Source organism: Crocuta crocuta, unplaced genomic scaffold (assembly GCF_008692635.1).
Source record: "Crocuta crocuta isolate KB4526 unplaced genomic scaffold, BGI_CrCroc_1.0 scaffold352, whole genome shotgun sequence".
In the NCBI taxonomy this organism is placed as follows: domain Eukaryota; kingdom Metazoa; phylum Chordata; class Mammalia; order Carnivora; family Hyaenidae; genus Crocuta; species Crocuta crocuta.
Window position 1 is genome coordinate 1,954,757 of NW_027532169.1, and position 18,572 is coordinate 1,973,328.

General features: G+C 38.9%; 2 protein-coding genes and 1 pseudogene across 2 annotated transcripts in view; 2 read left to right on the plus strand and 1 right to left on the minus strand.

The window, feature by feature from the left end:
* LOC144242069 (C-Jun-amino-terminal kinase-interacting protein 4-like) overlaps positions 1-9,785 on the plus strand; it is a 62,611-nt gene extending 52,826 nt beyond the window's left edge. Inside the window, exons 3-4 of the mRNA XM_077776830.1 lie at positions 1,364-1,434; positions 9,584-9,785. Of these exons, the coding sequence (XP_077632956.1) occupies positions 1,364-1,434; positions 9,584-9,619 (107 nt within the window). The 3' untranslated portion in view covers positions 9,620-9,785. The remainder of the gene's footprint in view (positions 1-1,363; positions 1,435-9,583) is intronic.
* On the minus strand, positions 2,325-5,933 carry LOC144242042 (developmental pluripotency-associated 5 protein pseudogene; annotated as a pseudogene).
* A 972-nt stretch (positions 9,786-10,757) lies between the features above and the next one.
* Positions 10,758-18,572, plus strand: part of LOC144242070 (C-Jun-amino-terminal kinase-interacting protein 4-like) — a 72,475-nt gene continuing 64,660 nt past the window's right edge. The window contains 2 exon segments of the mRNA XM_077776831.1: positions 10,758-10,950; positions 15,946-16,096. Of these exon segments, the coding sequence (XP_077632957.1) occupies positions 10,790-10,950; positions 15,946-16,096 (312 nt within the window). The 5' untranslated portion in view covers positions 10,758-10,789.

Consider the following 18,572-nt stretch of genomic DNA (forward strand, 5'->3'; position numbering starts at 1 on the left):
CATTACAAGTTTGCTTATTATTGCTTTCAGCCACAGAGCTACAGTTTTTCTGATTAATGACATTTTCAAGATACCCAGACAAAGGTGGCAAGTAAAGCTACGCAAAGCGGAGACGAGGGTACTGGGCAGCACAGGTTACGCGTTGTTTGGTGTGCACTGTGTGAACACCAGGTGCAGGAAATACTCGCGTGTGTACAGTTCTGGTTTGTAGCAGTTACTGGGACAGCCATCTGCCTTGGTCACAGGCCGTGGCTTACGAGCAACCTCGTGTGTTTTCAGCTTGCTGACCCTTTCACCGGAACATTTCCAATGTTCCAAGCCGTGGCACCAGCTTGATTTTTCCCCACCAGGTTGTCCCCCACTGCTCCTCAGCCAGTATGGGCTCCTCCAGGCTGGCCAGTCTTCTCCCCTCTTCCTCACCACCATCTCTGTAACAGGCCTCCTACACTCTCATCACCATCTGCCCTGAGTACTGGAATTTAAGTTCTTTGTGGTCCTGCTTGGACCCCACCTTATCTGAGAATCATTCCTGTCTGATATCATTATTTCCTATGAAATTGTGTCCTAATATTCTGTATCTCGGGACCTAAAACTTAAAAAATGTATTCTAAAGTTGTATTCTGCGGGCACTGCCCCCAAATCAGTGCCACGCACAAACTCCGTCAGCAGAGGGAGCTAAATAAAAGAAGATGAGTCCCTGAAATTAAGACCTGAAGCAGGAAAAGTACTTGTGAACAATGATGATTTCACATACTGCCTAGTAGTGGAAAAAAGCTTGAACAATGTTAGAAGTCAGTGATTTGGGGCCATAGAAGTTAAAACTTCTATGAGGGGATTTGTAAAGGACTTTTGAAAGAGAGGATTCTGTATCATGTTGAAAACATATATAAGTGGGATGACTTGATAAACACCTGTATATTAGGAGAACCAATTTGATGTTTAATTAAAAAAAAATTTTTTTTTAAACATTTATTGTTGAGAGACAGAGACAGAGTACGAACAGGAGAGGGGAAGAGAGAGAGGGCGACACAGAATCCAAAGCAGGCTCCAGGCTCTGAGCTGTCAGCACAGAGCCTGACTTGGGGCTCGAACTCATGAACCACAAGATCATGACCCGAGCTGAAGTCAGATGCTTAACAGACTGAGCCATCCAGGCACCCCATAATGTTTTTCCCCCTCCCAGTTTATCCCATCCCTGAAAGTTTTATTTATCAAGGGGGGGTGAAATGAGCTTGATTTTGAGAACCACTGAGTCCTAAATTTGCTAAGAATTAGGGATAATCCATTGTAAGTTTTACAGATGGAATTTTCAAGTAAATTTCTCGTGTTTTGTTCTGATTAAATATATGTATCTTAATTTCAGTTAGCAGACTTGAAGAAAGAGAAGCAGAACTGAAGAAGGAATATAATGCATTACATCAGAGGCACACTGAGGTGGGTTTCTGGGTTCTTATCATGCTAATATTTAAATAAAGCAATTAACCTTAGAAGATTTTTCTTTGTCTTGATTTTTCTTTGAAAGTGGGCTGTTATAATTCTTAGGGATTATGTCCGGAAAACATTAAATTTCATATAGTATTTACCTCATTACCAAATGTTGACTTTTATTGTTTTTTTTATCTGAAATTAACTTTTCATGTGAATTAGCATGCCACAGAATAATGCAATTACTAAAACAGTTGCAATAGTCTTTCTTTGGCTGGCTAATGTGTGCATAATAAAAAGTCTAGATGATGCTAATATGACAGAATTAATTTGTTACCAATTGGGTTATGATGGATTGGTAAATTGGTAAGAGGCTCTGTATTTGTAATCCAGTATAAAGGGCTTATTTGCATTAAGCTCATAACAAATAACATGCACACAAATGGTGTATTAAATCAGAATGAGTCTAAAACAGGTTTTTTGCATGAAATTTTATTATTTTAAATTAATAACTTTCGCACATAATCCCTCCAAAGCAAATAAGAAAACGTACCTGAGCATTTTTTAAAACCTTTTTATGATTCTCTGTCAGCCTTTCATATGTTGTCGTCGTTACAGTCTCCTTAACATGAAAATTGTTGTATTTCATGGTCAGTCTGGGGTTTATAAGCCTCAATAAATAGAATTTTCATAGACGCAAGCATTTTTTTTTAATTCAGAATTTTATTCTTTAATTAACAAATTTGGACGGGAGGGGGGAGTGAGAAGGGGATGGCAAGGGTGGAGATTTTAGGACTCAGCAGCAAAGGCAGAGATCACAAACCAGCCGGTTTTTCTTTGCCACGCTGGAACAGACTTTAAACCAGGCTAGATCATTCCAGCTCTAGCCAGTCTACTCTCTAAATCCTGCTTCCGGGTAGCTGGTTGCAAACTGGCTTCACTTGATCCAAGGACCTAGATGCAGGACCTAGATGCAGGGCTTTCATGGTATCCTCAAGCTTGAGCATCCCTCGTTCCTGTCGCGGGCGGTGCCGCTCAGCCATGGACTGGAACATCCACTTGGCCTTAAGCTTGTACAAGTAAGAGCCATAAACCACGACCTTAGTGAGGCGCGAGGATTCCAGAACCTTTAGCTCAAGCATGACTTTGCTCACTTGCTCAATGTACAGGATTCGAGATCCACTTACGCCAAACGTAGCCTCCAAGAGTCGTGTCTGGGCCTGAAACAACTCTGGGTCTTTCAAGTCATTGGAAACTTTCACCCATGGTGGGGTATCTTTTCGTCTCGGCAATGTCCCCTTCTGCAGCGTCTCAAAACCAGTCACACTCCAACCTTAGCTAGGCCGAAGACAGACTCAATGCTTAGATAGACTCAATGCGTAGACAGCATTGTTTGTTATACATAAAAGTAACTCCTCTTTTTCCCCCTTTCTCATCCAAATCTCTCCCAGGATGCAGATGGTTCTGATTTTCAGCTTCTGTTTTTCTTTCAGTAGTTTGTGATCTCTTATCCTGCCTGTGGTGGGAACCTATATTGTTGCTCATAAAAGGAAGATAAAACCCCACTGCACTCAGTTTCACTTGCTTTGGAATAATATGCTTAATACTTTCTTAAGGAGGGGATAGGATTTCTGACCTATGAGGTTTGATTATTACTATCTTCGTTTTTGTAGCCACACATGAAAAAATTGATATTCAGTGATGAAGGGGAAAAGATTGGCCACAGAGGGCTGGAACCACAGAGCCCTAAGAAGATAGGACTAGCTTAAGCAGCAGCCTTTTCAGTGTGTGAAAAATATCCACATTTTAGTAAAATGACATTTGGTAGGTAGATACTAAGACTACTCAAAACCAATGGATGGGTAAAGTCTTGTTACTGGTTATTTTTACCCCTTATCAGTAGTACTCATCAGGGCTATAATTAGAAATATGTTTGGGGGTACCTGGGTGGCTCAGGCAGTGAAGCAACTGACTCTTGATTTCATCTCAGGTCATGATCTTGGGGTTCATGGATTTGGACCTGTGTTGGGTTCTGTGCTGACAGCATGGAGCCTGCTTAGGAGTCTCTCTCTGCCCGTCTCCAGCGCACGTGCGCGCTCTCTCCCTCTCTCGCAAATAAACTTTAAAAAGTAGAAATATGTTTGGGGGAGTATGTTTATTGCCATAGATAAGAGATAGTGATGAATAATGAACATTTTGTTTTCTTGACGTTCTAACCTGTGTAATATTTGAGGATTGTTAAGTTGAAGTATGCATGAAATGAATACATGCATTAAAAAAAAAAATTACCGTGAAGTGAAATTTCATATTTTTCTCATTCATTTAATACAAGTGAAGATATGTTCCTACAGAAAAAACAACCTGACATCTTAATTTCTAATGAAAGGATATAATGATTTTTCTATTTCTCTGTTGTTTCAGAGAATGACACTCTAGGAAGAAAAAGCTCTCAGGAAAATCTTAAATACCAAGTTAGAGATGGGCCAGCCCAGTGTCTAAGGCAGGTTTCACATGCAGCACAGAGCTTTCCCCATGGGTCCCCTCCCTCAATCATAACTTCTTTCCTCTGCCCTGATTGGTTCCTTTTATTTTGCACCGCCACCAGGAAGGCTTAGGTAACACAAATGTAGCTGCTTTGAAATATGAGACTCTCTGCCATAGACCACATTTTCCTGTGTTTACACATCTTTACTAGAAATGACATTCATTTAGCAATTAAAAATAGCTATCTAGTGCTAATGAACTAGATATCCTGAAGATAATTCTGGAAACCTTCATGGAAAGGAAGTTTGAAGGACTTAACCTTATTTTTTCGCTATCACTTGCAACTAAGGTAACCTTTTTTATGCTCACACAAAAGAATTGTTTAAATTTGAGGCACTTAAAGGGGCGCCTGGGTGGCTTAGTCGGTTAAGTGTCCGACTTCGGCTCAGCTCATGATCTCACGGTTCGTGGGTTTGCGCCCAGCGTCGTGTTCTGTGCTGATAGCTAGCTCAGAGCCTGGAGCCTGCTTTTGATTCTGTGTCGCCCCCCTCTCTCTGACCCTCCCCTGCTCATGCTGTCTCTTTCTCTCTCTCTCAAAAATAAATAAAAAATCATTAAAAATTATTTTTTAAATTTAAGGCACTTTTGGGGTGCCTGGTGGCTCAGTTGGTTAAGAGTCTGACTCTTGATTTTGGCTCAGGTGATGATCTCAGGGTTCGTGAGATTGAGCCCCCCATCAGGCTCTGTGCTGTCAGTGGGATACTGCTTGGGATTCTCTTTCTTTCTCTGCCCTTCCTCTGTTCTCTCTCTCTCTTATTCTCTCCTTCCCTCAAAATAAATGAACTTGAGAAAAATAAATGGCGCTTTTATCAAATACTTTGTTTGCTGCTTAAGAGAAATCCATGGCTCATTTTGTAAAGTGAACATCTGCTCTTCTCTAATCAAATCCAGAATTTTGTACCAATTACTGAATTTGCTTAAAAGGAGATATTCCTTAAAGAGGGTAGTGGAGGAAATAAAAAGATTAAGTAATTGTGAGGCACTTGGGCCACATGTATATATACTCATATTATTCATCCAAAACGTGAACTCTGGTGTTACATCAGGGAGTGTTTAAACACATTCTTATTTCATCCTGTGGCCAAATTCAGTCGTCCGCTCCACTTTACAGATTGAAGTTTAGAAAGGGAATATGAAGTGATTCGTTCCAAATCCCATGCTAGTATGTGACTGGATTTGAACCTAGGTCTGTCATATCCTGTTGCCTGAACTTCCTTTTTTTTTTTTTTTTTTAAAGTTTATTTATTTTGAGAGAGAGAGAGGCAGCATGAGTAGGTGATGGGCAGAAAGAAAGAGAGAGAGAGAATCCATGCTGTCAGCATGGAACCACTGTGGGGTTCAAACCCATGAAACGGCGAGATCATGACCTGAGCCAAAACCAGAGTCACCTAGGTGCCCCTGTTGACGGAATTTTCTTTTATTTTTTTTTTATTAAAAATTTTCTTAAATGTTTACTTATTTGTGAGAGAGAGACAGAGCGTGAGCAGGGGAGGGGCTGAGAGAGAAGGGGACACAGAATCCAAAGCAGGCTCTAGGCTCCAGGCTGTCAGCACAGAGCCCGATGCAGGGCTCGAACTTAAGAACCACAAGATCATGATCTGAGCCTAAGTCAAAAGCTTAACTGACTAAGCCCCCCAGGCGCCCTACCTGAATTTTCAATAACACTTTTAGTTTACGGAACATACAAGTGTTAAAAACACTAGCAAGTTTGCTATGCCTCTGCCTTATGGCATTGCAACAACGTTAAGAACAGTGGCATTACAGGTGTAGATTTCTGGGCTGCAGATGGAGAGATTCAGGACGAGCACTATTAGAGGGATACATGCCACTTGTCTCCAAAACGTCGCTTGGTAACTGCCTTACACTTCGGTTTTAGCCAAGCTGACAGTCAACCTCTGCAGTGATTTTTCTATGCGGTGGGAATTTAGGATTTTGCAGACAGTGTGCTTGGGATCCTTCTTCATGACTCCCAGTTGTTTGTTGCTGAATCTACTTCTGAATATGTGTGAATTAATGTGCTTACCTGAGAAAATGGAGAATTACAGCTATTGAGATCAGGAGGGATGGGGCTGGTGGACCCAGTAGTAGATTATCTAAAGCATGCCTTCTTTTACTCTCTTACCCCTCTCGTCTGTCTGGCAGCACTGATCCTGCCCTCCCACTCACCCTTTTTATTTTTATTTTTTTTAAACAGAGCTATATTGTGAAGCCCTGTAATTAAAATTAAGATTTTTATGTGCAGTTTACTTTTTCTACTTTTTTGGATGCATTTACAGAATATAGTGCATATTTTATTTCAGACGTCAGGAAATGCTTTAGGGTGTGGGGTTTTCTTGTGGGCGTGAGGAGAAAGAACAATGAGCTTATCGCCAGCCTAGAGAATTGACTAAAAGGGCAAATAGAACACCAGTTCTATAATGCTTAAATTCTTAAGTCAACTGAGACAGAGGGACCTCAGCTCTGGCCCTGAAGCCAGCTAGCTAATGGCAGTTAGAACACAGTTGATCACTAACTAGGTGGTCAAAATGGATGAGCAAGTTATTGTAACCATAAGGTGGAGTTTGTAAAACTGTAATATTGTTGTGAGGATTAAATGAAACAGTAGCTGTAAATGCACCGAGTTTTGCTTAATAAATGTTAGCTGCCATTTTGTTATCATCCTGTACTTTATAAAAGTGCTAGTTTAGTTGGAACAGTTTCATTATATACCATTTTGGAATGTCAGCCTTTTATATCTGGGATGTATCATTTGAAGGAGGGGTCAATCTTTTGAAGAAGGTTTAGAATTCAATGTTATAGGTATAAAAAGAATCCAACATTGTATAAATTTAAAACTTTTTAAGTTTAATCATGTAAGACAAGAGTTAATCCATAGAATGACTATTTGGGCGAGGGGAGTAGAATGGATTCTGTTTTTGCATTTATAATTTTTATATTTCTATATTGAATAAATAGGTTACTATAAAGGCAGTCTAGGGGAGGTTTCTATTCATCTGAATGCTTAAGGAAATAGATTCTTTCATCTGAACTAATGAGTTGCATGTGATTACTCTCTGGTATATAAGAATTCAACTTAGGTTTTCTAAAATCTTTTGAAAATTCAAGCTGATATGTATTTGGCCCAATCATCACTTTGCTATATTAGTTTCATTTTTGTATTTTTCGTTAAAGTTCTTCATGATACATAAAACAGTTAATTATTTTTGATGTGCTGACACAGAATCATAAACTGTATTTCTGCAAGTATGTTCCTTAAAGGAGGTTAAAGAGAAAAACCTATGCACTTAAAATAGAAAAGGGGTGCCTGGATGGCTCAGTCAGTTGAACATCTGACTCCTGATTTTGGCTCAGGTCATGCTTGGGATTCTCTCTCTCTCCCCCTCTGCCCATCTCCCCAACTTGTGCTCCTTCTCTAAAAAAACATTAAAAAAAAAAAAAGGAAAGTTTGTTTAAATTCAAAACTTTAAAAATTGCTTTCAGGAGCACATGAGTAGCTCAGTCAGTTAAGCGCCCTACTCTTGATCTTAGCTCAGGTCTTAATCTCAGGGGTATGAGTCCCAGCTCCGCTTTGGGCTCTAGGTGGAACCTAATGCCTACTTAAAAAAAAAAAAAATGCTTTATGTGGAAACTAATTTGACAATAAACTATTAGAAAAAAAAAAAAAGAAACCTAACAGGTAAAAAAAAAAAAAAAATGCTTCTGCATACCACATCCCTGTAATTCTGCATTAATTTTTCTTTGTCTGATATAATTCTTGTTTACACTAGTTGTAATTGGAAAGCAGCCTGATTAATTCCTCAATTTTTTTTTTTTAATTTAATACCATGAACCACAAGATCAGGACCTGAGTCAAAATCAAGAGTTGGATGCTCAGGTGACTGAGCCACCAAAGCATCCCTGATTAATTCTTTTATATTGTTTGATTTAATAGGTTACTTGTCTTAATTCATGCATCAGTTCAGCTTTTTGTTTATATGAAGTAAATAATACTTTCAAACTGATTTTACATATTTCTTAATTTTTTTGCATGCATGCCAAGCAAAAACTTCCCAACAAAACATGCTTTTTAAAAATTTTGTAAATTTGGGATTGCCTGGGTGGCTCACTTGGTTGAGCATCCAACTTCACTCGGTTATGATCTTGCTGTTTGTGAGTTCGAGCCCCGTTTTGAGCTCTGTGCCGACAGCTCAGAGTCTGGAGCCTGCTTCAGATTCAGTCTCCTCCGTTCTCTGCCCCTCCCCCGCTTGCTTTCTTTCTGTCTCTCTCTCAAAAATAAACGTTAAACAAATGTAAAAAGAAAATTTGTAAATTTGTTCAAAATCTTGTTTCTTTCAATAGTTAGCCTTTTAATGTGCTATGGTGCATATTTCGTTATATTTGAGATTGAAATACATGTTCATAAACTTACAAAGCTGTTCCATTCTTTCAAGCATTCAAAGAACATTCAGATTTTAAGAATTCAAGGCTAGATAGTCCCCAGAAAGACAGTAATCTTTTCTTGTTTAGTTTTCAAATTTACATGCCTTTAGATTGCTAACATAACTTTTTTATCTTTAAATTCATTTTTTCTTATTCATAGCACATGAGTATCTAGCAAAGGCCTTTTGAGTTTATGATTAAAATTGTTGCATTTTACATGTTTTAATGCCAGATTTAGGATTCTTTTAAAAAATTTTTTGAAAGGCGCCCAGGTGACTCCATTAAGCATCCGACTTCGGCTCAGGTCATGATCTCACTGTTCACGGATTCGAGCCCTGCGTCCGGCTCTGTGCTGACAGCTAGCTCAGAGCCTGGAGCCTATTTCAGATTCTGTGTCTCCCTCTCTCTCAGACCCTCCCCTGCTCATGCTGTCTCTCGCTCGTGCTCTTGCTCTCGCTCTTGCTCACTCTCACTCTCAGAAATAAAACATTAAAAAAAGTTTTTTAAATAAAAATTTTTTCAAGGTGTATTTATTTCTGAGAGCGAGAGAGCGAGCGCGCGCGTGCTCGAGAGTGCTTGAGCAGAGGAGGGGTAAAGAGAGAAGAGAGAATCCCAAGCAGGCTCTATGCTGGCAGTGTGGAGCTCAGCATGGGGCCTGATCTCAGGAACTGTGAGATCAGGACCTGAACTAAAATCAAGAATCAACTTGATTCTCAGTTGCTGAATCAACTGAACTACCCAGGTGTCCCAGATGTAGGTTTCTTAAAAGTGAAACTATAGATGACCAAAATTTAAATAGGAATATTGGATTTCTTGGCAGTTTATATACTTGATACTCTTGAAGATTTTACTCCCATATTCAGTTGTCGATCTTATGGCTCCTTATCCAAGATTTAAAACAAAATGCTCTGATTTTTCATTTAACTTTGCTATTATTATAGATGAGTACATCAAGTGACGATTCCAGTAAATTAACAATCAAACAAAGGAGAAAATATTTTAGCATCCTTTCAATGAAATCTATAGACACAAGAAATAAACATCTTGGTATTAAGTGGAATTAAATTACTTAATTAAACTAAATTGAAAGTGATAATTACTCTGAATCCTTTGTAAAATGGAAAAAGATTACCACATAAAGGGTATGGTTTCTTCTCAAGTTTCACGTTAATTTCTTCTTTGTTTCCCATTTTAGTGCATGGATTTCTCAGATGCCCTCTATTATTTTTAATCAGTGGTCTCTTATTACTGCCTCTCCGGTGTCTATATCCTAACCTGTGGTATTTATGTCAAAATTACATCTTTTAATAGCGTCTCATATTGTTTAAAAAAAAAAAAAAGGATTTTGCTATGCTAAGCAACCAACATGTTGGCTACTTCTTTGGATACCGACATTCCTAAATGTAAGCACTGGTATATTCCTTGCTATTAAAAATTTTTTCATACTTAATATTATCTTTTACATAGAACTGTGGGTAGTCCTGTAAATATGTTTCTACAAAAATGTTTCCCTTGTAAAAACACTTGTTTTTATTCCGGGTACTAGCCTTAAAATTTTGCATGTTTTTTTCTTTCTTCGAAATAGATGATCCATAATTATATGGAACACTTAGAAAGAACAAAACTTCATCAGCTCTCAGGGAGTGATCAACTAGAGTCCACAGCTCATAGTAGAATTAGGTAAGCTTTGTTAAACATTTTGCCTTGAGAAAAATCGAAATGATCTGTTTGTTTCTGTTTCTCTCTGTTCTTTAATCCTGGAACAATAGTCAGGCTGATTCAAAAAGCTCTCTACTGTGGTTGGAATGCTAGAGGAGAGAATAGCATAGAAAAATAGAAACAGTCCTCACCATTGAAAAGGTAAATCGGGAGCTATACCATACAAGCAGTATATCCATATCGAGGTATTTTGAGTGTTTTTGTAATCCTTAATGGAGGGTATACTGGGTTTAAGTTTTTTCTGATTTGTGGGAGTGCTTGAAAGATTTTCATTTCCCCTGTGTAACTGGTTTAAAGTCCTTTCTGTTACCGAGAGTGGAGAGTGTTGGAAAGGGTTAGACTTGTGTTTGATGTAGGGGTGTGAATAAATTATGTAGATCTCCCAAGCGTTGTAGCCAATGAGCTAAGCCAGGACTCTAAGCGGAGAGGAAAATAGTTAATAGGCTGGCTGTCGCTCTAGATTGCTGCATAAATGCTAGGAGCAGCCGCTCTGTGGTTATGAGGAGGGGAGAGCAGGATGACGTCATCGCTTCGGGGCTGCTGCAGGATGGAGTGGAAAGCTGCTGCTGATGGCATTGTTTTTGTGGCAGCCGCTGAATGACAGAGCCTCCCTACAAAGATACCCCTCTGGCCCCCGTGTAGGCCTCGTGGTCCGGGTGTTTCACCATGCCAGCACAGCGCCATGAGTCCTGGATGCATGCTGCTGTTTGTGTTTGGCTTTGTTGGCGGGGCGGTGGTCATTAACTCTGCTATCTTAGTGTCTCTCTCTGTTTTGCTGCTTGTGCACTTTTCTATTTCTACCGGTGTGCCAGCTCTGACGCAGAACCTACCAAGGATACTCAGGTACTCTAGTCCCTCTTAGAAGCCCCTGTTTCGTTGGTTTTTCTCAAATGCTTATAGCTTCACGGGTCTGCTCTGTAACCATGTCTGTTGCAGATTGAAACAATGGAAAATGGCCTGAAGCTAGGATTTCTGTTCTTATTTATAGTAATTTATAGGCCATCACCTAGGGATACGGCTTTGTCTTTGGAAACCGCCGACTTAAGGAAAGGATTTTCATAATTGTACTTATACACAAGTACAAGGTCAGTGTGGTCGCTAAGCAGTGTTCAGAGAGTAGAAGGGGAGCAAGAGTAAAACACTGGGTCCAAGTTTATACAGTCTCTGTGTTTAGCATCCGAGCATTTAGGGGCAAATATGTTTTATACTTAGACTTACAGTCAGTTAGACACAGGCTCTGGGTATTTATTCTGTTCAGTTATCCTTTGACGGATGGGCGCGTAGGCATCGTTTTTTGCAGTTTTTGATAATAACTCCCAGGAACTGACCATTTAAACATTTTCTAAAATAATGTATTTTAAAGTGAAAGGCTTTCAGCCTTTTAGGGCAAGGAATGCAGCTTCCCCCCATTATTTACACATCAAAGTTGTGAAAGCTTTACAAAGCCTATTCACTATTGTTTTGTCAGATGGTGCCCTTTCTTTGTAGACTTGGGTGACAAATGTCTGTGCCTGCCTGTGGGGGTAGTCATTAATCTCCGGGGCTTTGGTGCTGCTCCCTCTCCTTGCCCCTGTGAGAACTGTCTTCCACATTTCAGATATTTAAGGGTTTGGTAGTCTTTTGTTTTCTAACTCATCGCACTAAAAGTATCTGATTTGTTCAGATTTCTGCTTTGTGCGTGGTTTTTATATGAAGGCTCATGGTGTATAGCTTTTATTATTTAAATGTTTCCGTAAAATTCTCAATTCAAAATTGTGGATTTAGGTAAATTAAGATGAACTAAACTAGCAAATTCCCTCAATGTGTTCTTTTTGTTCATAGGTTGGCTCATATTTAATATTAAGGCCCAGAAATTAAATTTCATCTGTGGTCTAAAATTAGATACGGTCATTTATTTTCTGTCCTCATTTTATAGAAATCAGAAGAGATCTAACTTTTATATGTTTAGTACATAAAAGATTTGTTTTTATGTTACATTTAGGCTTTTAGGAAATTAAGAAGACCTTAATTCAAGAATATGTAGAATGTTAAAATAAGACTGATAGGAAGGGCCTTCTTGGGTTTGGGTTCTGTCTGAGAAAGCAGTGCTGTGCTGGGCCCGGCAGCGGGCTTTGGAGCCAGGCTGCCTTGCTAATAAATTCTCCGCCACATGTGAGCTCTAGGGCCTTTGCAGCCTCTGAGGTTCTTACCCGCTTTGGATAGTTTTAAAAATTAAGTGTGAGATCCTGATTTTGTCTTTAATCAGTTGCAAGATATTTTGTAAACCAAACAAGTAGATAATTTGCAGTCACTTCCCTGCACCCCATTTGTAGCAGAGCTATTTTCCAGAATTTTAGCTATTTTATTGATAAAACACCTTATGACTAAATTCAAAATTGTCTTGATGCAAAAATTGCTGATGACCAGATTGAATAAAGATATCCCCAAGTCTTCAAAATTAAAATGAAATTGTCAGGAAAATAGGTAAGTTCCAAGGAAAGTACATGCCCGTTGGAGTGCAACAGGTCTGATTTTTGAGTCCCATTTCTGTGGATTACTAGTGCCTCTTGTCTCTGAGCATCACTTTTTGTAATTTGTTGGTTTTTTTTTAATGTTTTATTTATTTCTGAGACAGAGAGAGAGAGACAGCATCAGCATGAGCAGGGGAGGGTCAGAGAGAGAGGGACATAAAGAATCTGAAACAGGCTCCAGGCTCTGAGCTAGCTGTCAGCACAGAGCCCAATGTGGGGCTCGAACCCATGAACCGTGAGATCATGACCTGAGCCGAAGTCGAATGCTTAACTGACTGAGCCACCTAGGCGTCCCCACTTTTTGTAATTGAAAACTGGGAAATAAGTCCTATTTTCTTATGAGGATTAAATGAGATAATGTAAACAGACCATCCTTCCTGGTGCTTGCAACCTCGTGAGTATTGAACAAACAATCTTATAAAAATTTTATTAATGGTTGTTTGTTTTAAATGTCTAGATAACCGAAAAGCTGTTTCAAAACCTAATTGGGAATCTGTACACAGGAAACATTTAAATAAACAACCAAAAAATGGATATATGGAACAAAGGCAGTTTTTAAAAGAATGTAACCAGGGTCCTGATTGCTGAAGATGGCTCTGTTTCTAGAGCATAGCAGCATATGGAAACCCCAGGCGCTTAAACCTGTCACTTGAGATTTTCCCACATGTATCCCATTCTTTGGTTTCTTCTGTGAGTTTCACTGAGCATTTAATATGTAGAGTATTAAACATGCACACACACATTCAACTTTCAGTGTTGTGTCTCAAGTAGGATTCTGACTGACCTGTGTAATTATGTGTCCTCCCTCCACTTAACTCTCATGTAACTTCTCAGTAAATAAGGAGACAAGACGTGTGTGTAGTAATATTTTTTCCAGAGTTGGAACGTTGTAACCCAGATCATCAGGTCTTGATGGTCTCTGAAGAAAATGTCTCCCCCCTGCCCCCTTTAGAGCAGTTCCTAAATGATTAATAAAAAGCAGTATAAACAGGTATGAATTCTACTGGTATTTTGGATTGTAGGCTTAGTTAACAGGAGTGGAAAAGCAAAACTTGGATCTATAGTGGGCTCCTTCCTCCAGTGGTTTTCTACTTTTACAGTATTTGATATGTGTGAAAATAAAGTGCAATCTGTCATTCATATTGGAAGATAAGTCTAATGCCTGGCCTGTGTTTTGATTTGTTAGCAGTGTGATGGGCTTGCATGAAGTCTGTATTATCTTCCTGGTTGTCTTTGCTTTGTGGGTTAGAGAACTTTCCATTAAACTATCGGACTAAATTCATGCCTTTTTGCTTATGTTACTAAGATATGTTAAAAATATAAGTGAGGGGCGCCTGGGTGGCTCAGTCTGTTAAGCCTCTGACTTTGGCTCAGGTCATGATCTCACAGATGGTTCGAGCTCCACATCAGGTTCTGTGCTGACCGCTCAGAGCCTGGAGCCTGCTTCGGATTCTGTCTCCCTCTCTCTCTGCCCCTCCCCCGCTTGTGCTCTGTCTCTCTCAAAAATAAACAAACATTAATGGAAAAAAAATTTCTTAAAAAAACAAAATAAGTCCTCTGAGTAGCGTTTAGACCCTCAGATTTCCAGTTCCCAAAATATAGTCTTCCAAAATTGAGGGATAAACATCAGGTTAATAGCTTTTTATTTTGTCAGGTATGGACATTAAACCAAAATTCACTTTCTAATCATTGTCACCATCATTTGATGAAAAGGGATTTTAAAGTCAAAGAAGCAGAAAAGATGTAGAAAAAGTCCATCATTCTCAGGAAAGACCAAGTTATATGATCTGTGGAAATGTATATGTGTACAATATGGCCTCTGTCATCCAATAAGGATATTATAAATTATCTCTTTTCACTACAGACTTATGAAAACTTTACTGCTGAGCCAGCATTAGGGAATAACTGGTCTAAAGAGAATAGCTGAGTAGTGAATTTAGCTTTTGTCATTTGGCTTTTCTGGAAGCTCATAGACACAGACAGATTTGTTTTAAAATCTAGCCTGTGCTCCCCACTGCATTTGAGTCTCCCCAAATCAAATAGGAAAAGTATTGCGCATGTAAAGGAATGATCAGTAATTAATTAATAGAGAAAAATCCTGCTTTATTTCCTTGTGCACACACCTTTAACAAATTCAGTCTCTCAATCCTTTTCTTTCACTTGGTCTTTAAGAAGGTGTTCTAAGAGTTTTACTAATCCATTCTGATTGTAGTTAGGAATGGAAGCCTATCCTTTGTGTTAAGTGAGGGCATATTTCAAGTGGCTTCAGTTTCTTGGTATAAAAATGAGCTTACAGAATAATTTAGCAAAAACTGAGTATTTTCCCACTTTCATTTATAGCCTGAGTGTTTCTCTTCTAATTTACATTCTGACCAGTAGGGGTAGGAGTTGCAGGGGGCTCCGAACTTTCAGTGTCTCCTCTTTTGCCAGTTTCCACTCTTTTGAGTTAATGACCCAGGACGACCTCTTCCTAGGCTAGTTTCCACCCTGTAAAAAGCCCTTTGATTTGTAATCTGCTATGCATCACCCAAGGATGTGTTTCTAGTTGAAATTCTATTCTTATTAAAATTATAACTCTTGTTCATTGAAATTTCCCACAAAGCGCTGGAAACTCTACAGTCTTTTGTAGAATTTTTTGGCCTCCTTGTTTGGAAAAACCGACAATGGTTTTCTCATAAGTACTGTGATTGAAAAGAATGCATATACTGGTTCTGTAGAGAAATACAGCTTTCCTGCTGTTAAGGATTAAAACTCTCTTGAGTTCTTTTTACCATCACTCAGCAGTCCTGATTTAGATTATACATAGAGTTTCCCCTAGGCAGAAAAGATGTATCCTCAACGAGCTTGGGTAAGCATCTAGGTATGGGTTTGAGGATTTGGGAAGTCCAAAAGCAAAGGTTGCACTCCTTCCGAAGGAGGAGGTTACTAGTTTCTCGATGGCTAATGGAAGCAGGAGTGAAAATTTAGTGGCTTTTGTTGCTATGAAACCAGACCACAGACTGCTTTCTGGGGAAGGAACTCATCAGTAACTTAGAAAATTTCGTAAACTATTAGCTATTACTTTTCTTAGTTAATTTCTTGGGGGGCTAATTTGAATTTCTGAGACTGTCCTTTCTCTTTGGTAAGTCTACTTGTTTAGATAAGCAGACAGTCTTTTTTTCTTCTTTTTTCTTTTTTTTTCCTTTCATGGTTTATTGTCAAGCTGGAAGACAGTCTTTTTTAAGAGTTATTATTCTAAAACAGTGACAGCCCAGGCTTATTACTTATAGTCATGATAATTAAAATTAAAAATGAATGAATGCTTAATTGTTTCTCCCCTGTTCAATAGAAAAGAACGTCCTATATCATTAGGGATTTTCCCATTACCTGCTGGAGACGGATTGCTTACACCAGATACTCAGAAAGGCGGAGAGACCCCTGGATCAGAGCAGTGGAAATTTCAGGAATTAAGTCAACCACGTTCTCATACCAGCCTGAAGGTAAGCTTCATTCTGATGAAATCTTCAGTTTACATTGGGATGAAGTTTTGGGGTCATGGTGGGGCGGTCCAGAGCTGACAGCGAAGAGAAAATTCTTGAAGACATCTTTGGTGCAAAAAGGTGATTTTATTAAAGCACGGGGACAGGACCCGTGGGCAGGAAGAGCTGCACTGGGGTTGTGACAGGTAACCCATTATATACCCTCAGGTTGGGAGGGGGTCAGGGATAGAGTAAGTCTCTAAGGAATTTTGGAAGCAAGGTTTCCAGGACCTCGAGGGATTAGCTGTTGCTAGGGAAACACCATGTATTACTGGTTAGTAAAACCTCAGTTATGAGACCCTTCAGATGTCTATCAGGGGCCCACATGCTTGGAGTATGATTTCCAGCATATATCTTGGGGGGGTTGAGATAAAGGAAGTTTCTGAAGGAATTTTTATATGTTAAAGTAGACTTACAGGATTGGGGGGGGGGGGGNCAGGATAATGTTAAGCCAAGATTCTCTTTTGCCCCTAGCAAAGTATCATCATGGAGGCTCCTAGAAGGGGGCATTCTGCCGGTTTCAAGGACTCATCAGTGGGCTGTAGGCAGTGAGGGAATTTAATTTGTCATTTGTCTTAGTTTCCCACATCACCTGGCAAGTGCTCAAATCCTTCTTTGTTCTTGGGCAGCCAGGACTGTCTCACATTCTACCTGGCGGGAGAGGGTCAGTGCCTTTAGCCTGTACTTTGCCCTCAGCTTGCCCTGCGCTCCCTCAACACGTTGTAGAAGCTTTCTAATCCAAATAGAATTGCCAGACAACTACAACATAATAAAATGAAAGTTCCTGCACATTTTAGCTTATAATTTTTTATAATAATTATAAAACTAATGCCTTTGTTTTAAATCGGCATTGAGCTCTTCCCAGAGTTAGTATTTTACTGTTCTTTTTCAAGTTGTATAGGAAAACAAAGTCAAGCGTTGTGATATCTTGATTAGTGTACTAATGACACTAATAACCAAAATTTCTATTAGATTTAGGCTATTGTGATTTTTATTTGATCAGATAAATTTTAGATGGGGTGACTAGTAGTGTAATGGTTTTTAGAATTGAAATCATGGTTACTTAAAATCCTTGGTCCACTGTTAGAAGCTTTACAATGTAGTTGGGCTTCACTTTTTTTTTTAAACATGTTTTTCCCCTTGAAAACCCTTCATAAAGCAGTATCCAAAGGTGCACTGTGTTTAGCTAAAAAGTCCTGGTGTGGTTAGTTATTATAGATTATATTCTCAACGAGGAACATATCATCAAATAAATTATAATTATAGTAAACTCAAAAAGGGAGGATATACTAATAGTTAAAAAATATATGAAGTTGTATTCTATACCTTACAAAGTGATATATTTATAAAGAATATGGATCTTATATATATAAGTTTTTAAAATATTTATTTATTTTTGAGAGAGAGAGCACGCACAAGCCAGCCGGGAAGGGGCAGAGAGAGGGGGAGACACAGATTCTGAACAGACTCTAGGCTCTGAGCTGTCAGCACAGACCCCAATGCCAGGCTCAAACTCACAAACTGTACCTGAGCTGAAGTCAGACCTTTAGCTGACTGAGCCACCCAGGCATCCCTGGATTATCTATTTTTTAAGTTTACTTACTTATTTTGAGAGAGAGATGGGGGGAGAAACCCAAGCAGGCTCTGTGCTGTCCGAGTAGAGCCCGATGTGGGGCTCAAACTCACAAATCATGATCTCATGAAATCATGACCTGAACTGAAATTAAGAATCAGACACTTAACCAACTGAGCCACCCAAGCATCCCCTGATAATATTGATTCTAAAAGAACCTTGTTATGCTATAAAATCTATTTTATGATAAAACAAATTAGACTACCTATAATGAATACAAATAAATTTCTTATATCTTATCTCCTTTTCTTCCCTCCAAAGTACTTATCTGGGTCTAAATGTTTAAAGATAGCTCTTGTACTTTTAAAATACTAAGCCATTTACTTATTTATTTTATTTCCCTTCGCTAAGAGCATAAAATCCATGTGGTTTATTTACTGCTGTATCTTTAGCATTTAGAAAAGTGCCTAACACATAGTGCCCACTCAGAACATGTTTGTTAAGTGAATTATTTGTTTTAGATGTTAGGAAGACTTTTGGGGATAATATATATGGCCTGTCCAGCTCCAGTAGGTAGAAGTTTTGGGTTTTTTGTGTTTTGTGTGGTTTGTTTTTTGGCTGCTTGTAGAGGCATTTAGAATCATTCCATTGATCTTTGAAATGTGCTCAAAACAGTAAACAATCAATAAGTATTTGATAACTTTTCTCCCACTGAAAAGTATTTTTAACAGTAAGACTGACTTTACCTTTTCCCCTTCTCTTTTCCATATTGCTCAGATTCTTAGAATCTGACCACACAGCTGCTCAGCAGCAGTCCACAGTGACGCCTCTAGGAAACTAATTCTCTACTCCTACTGCCACACT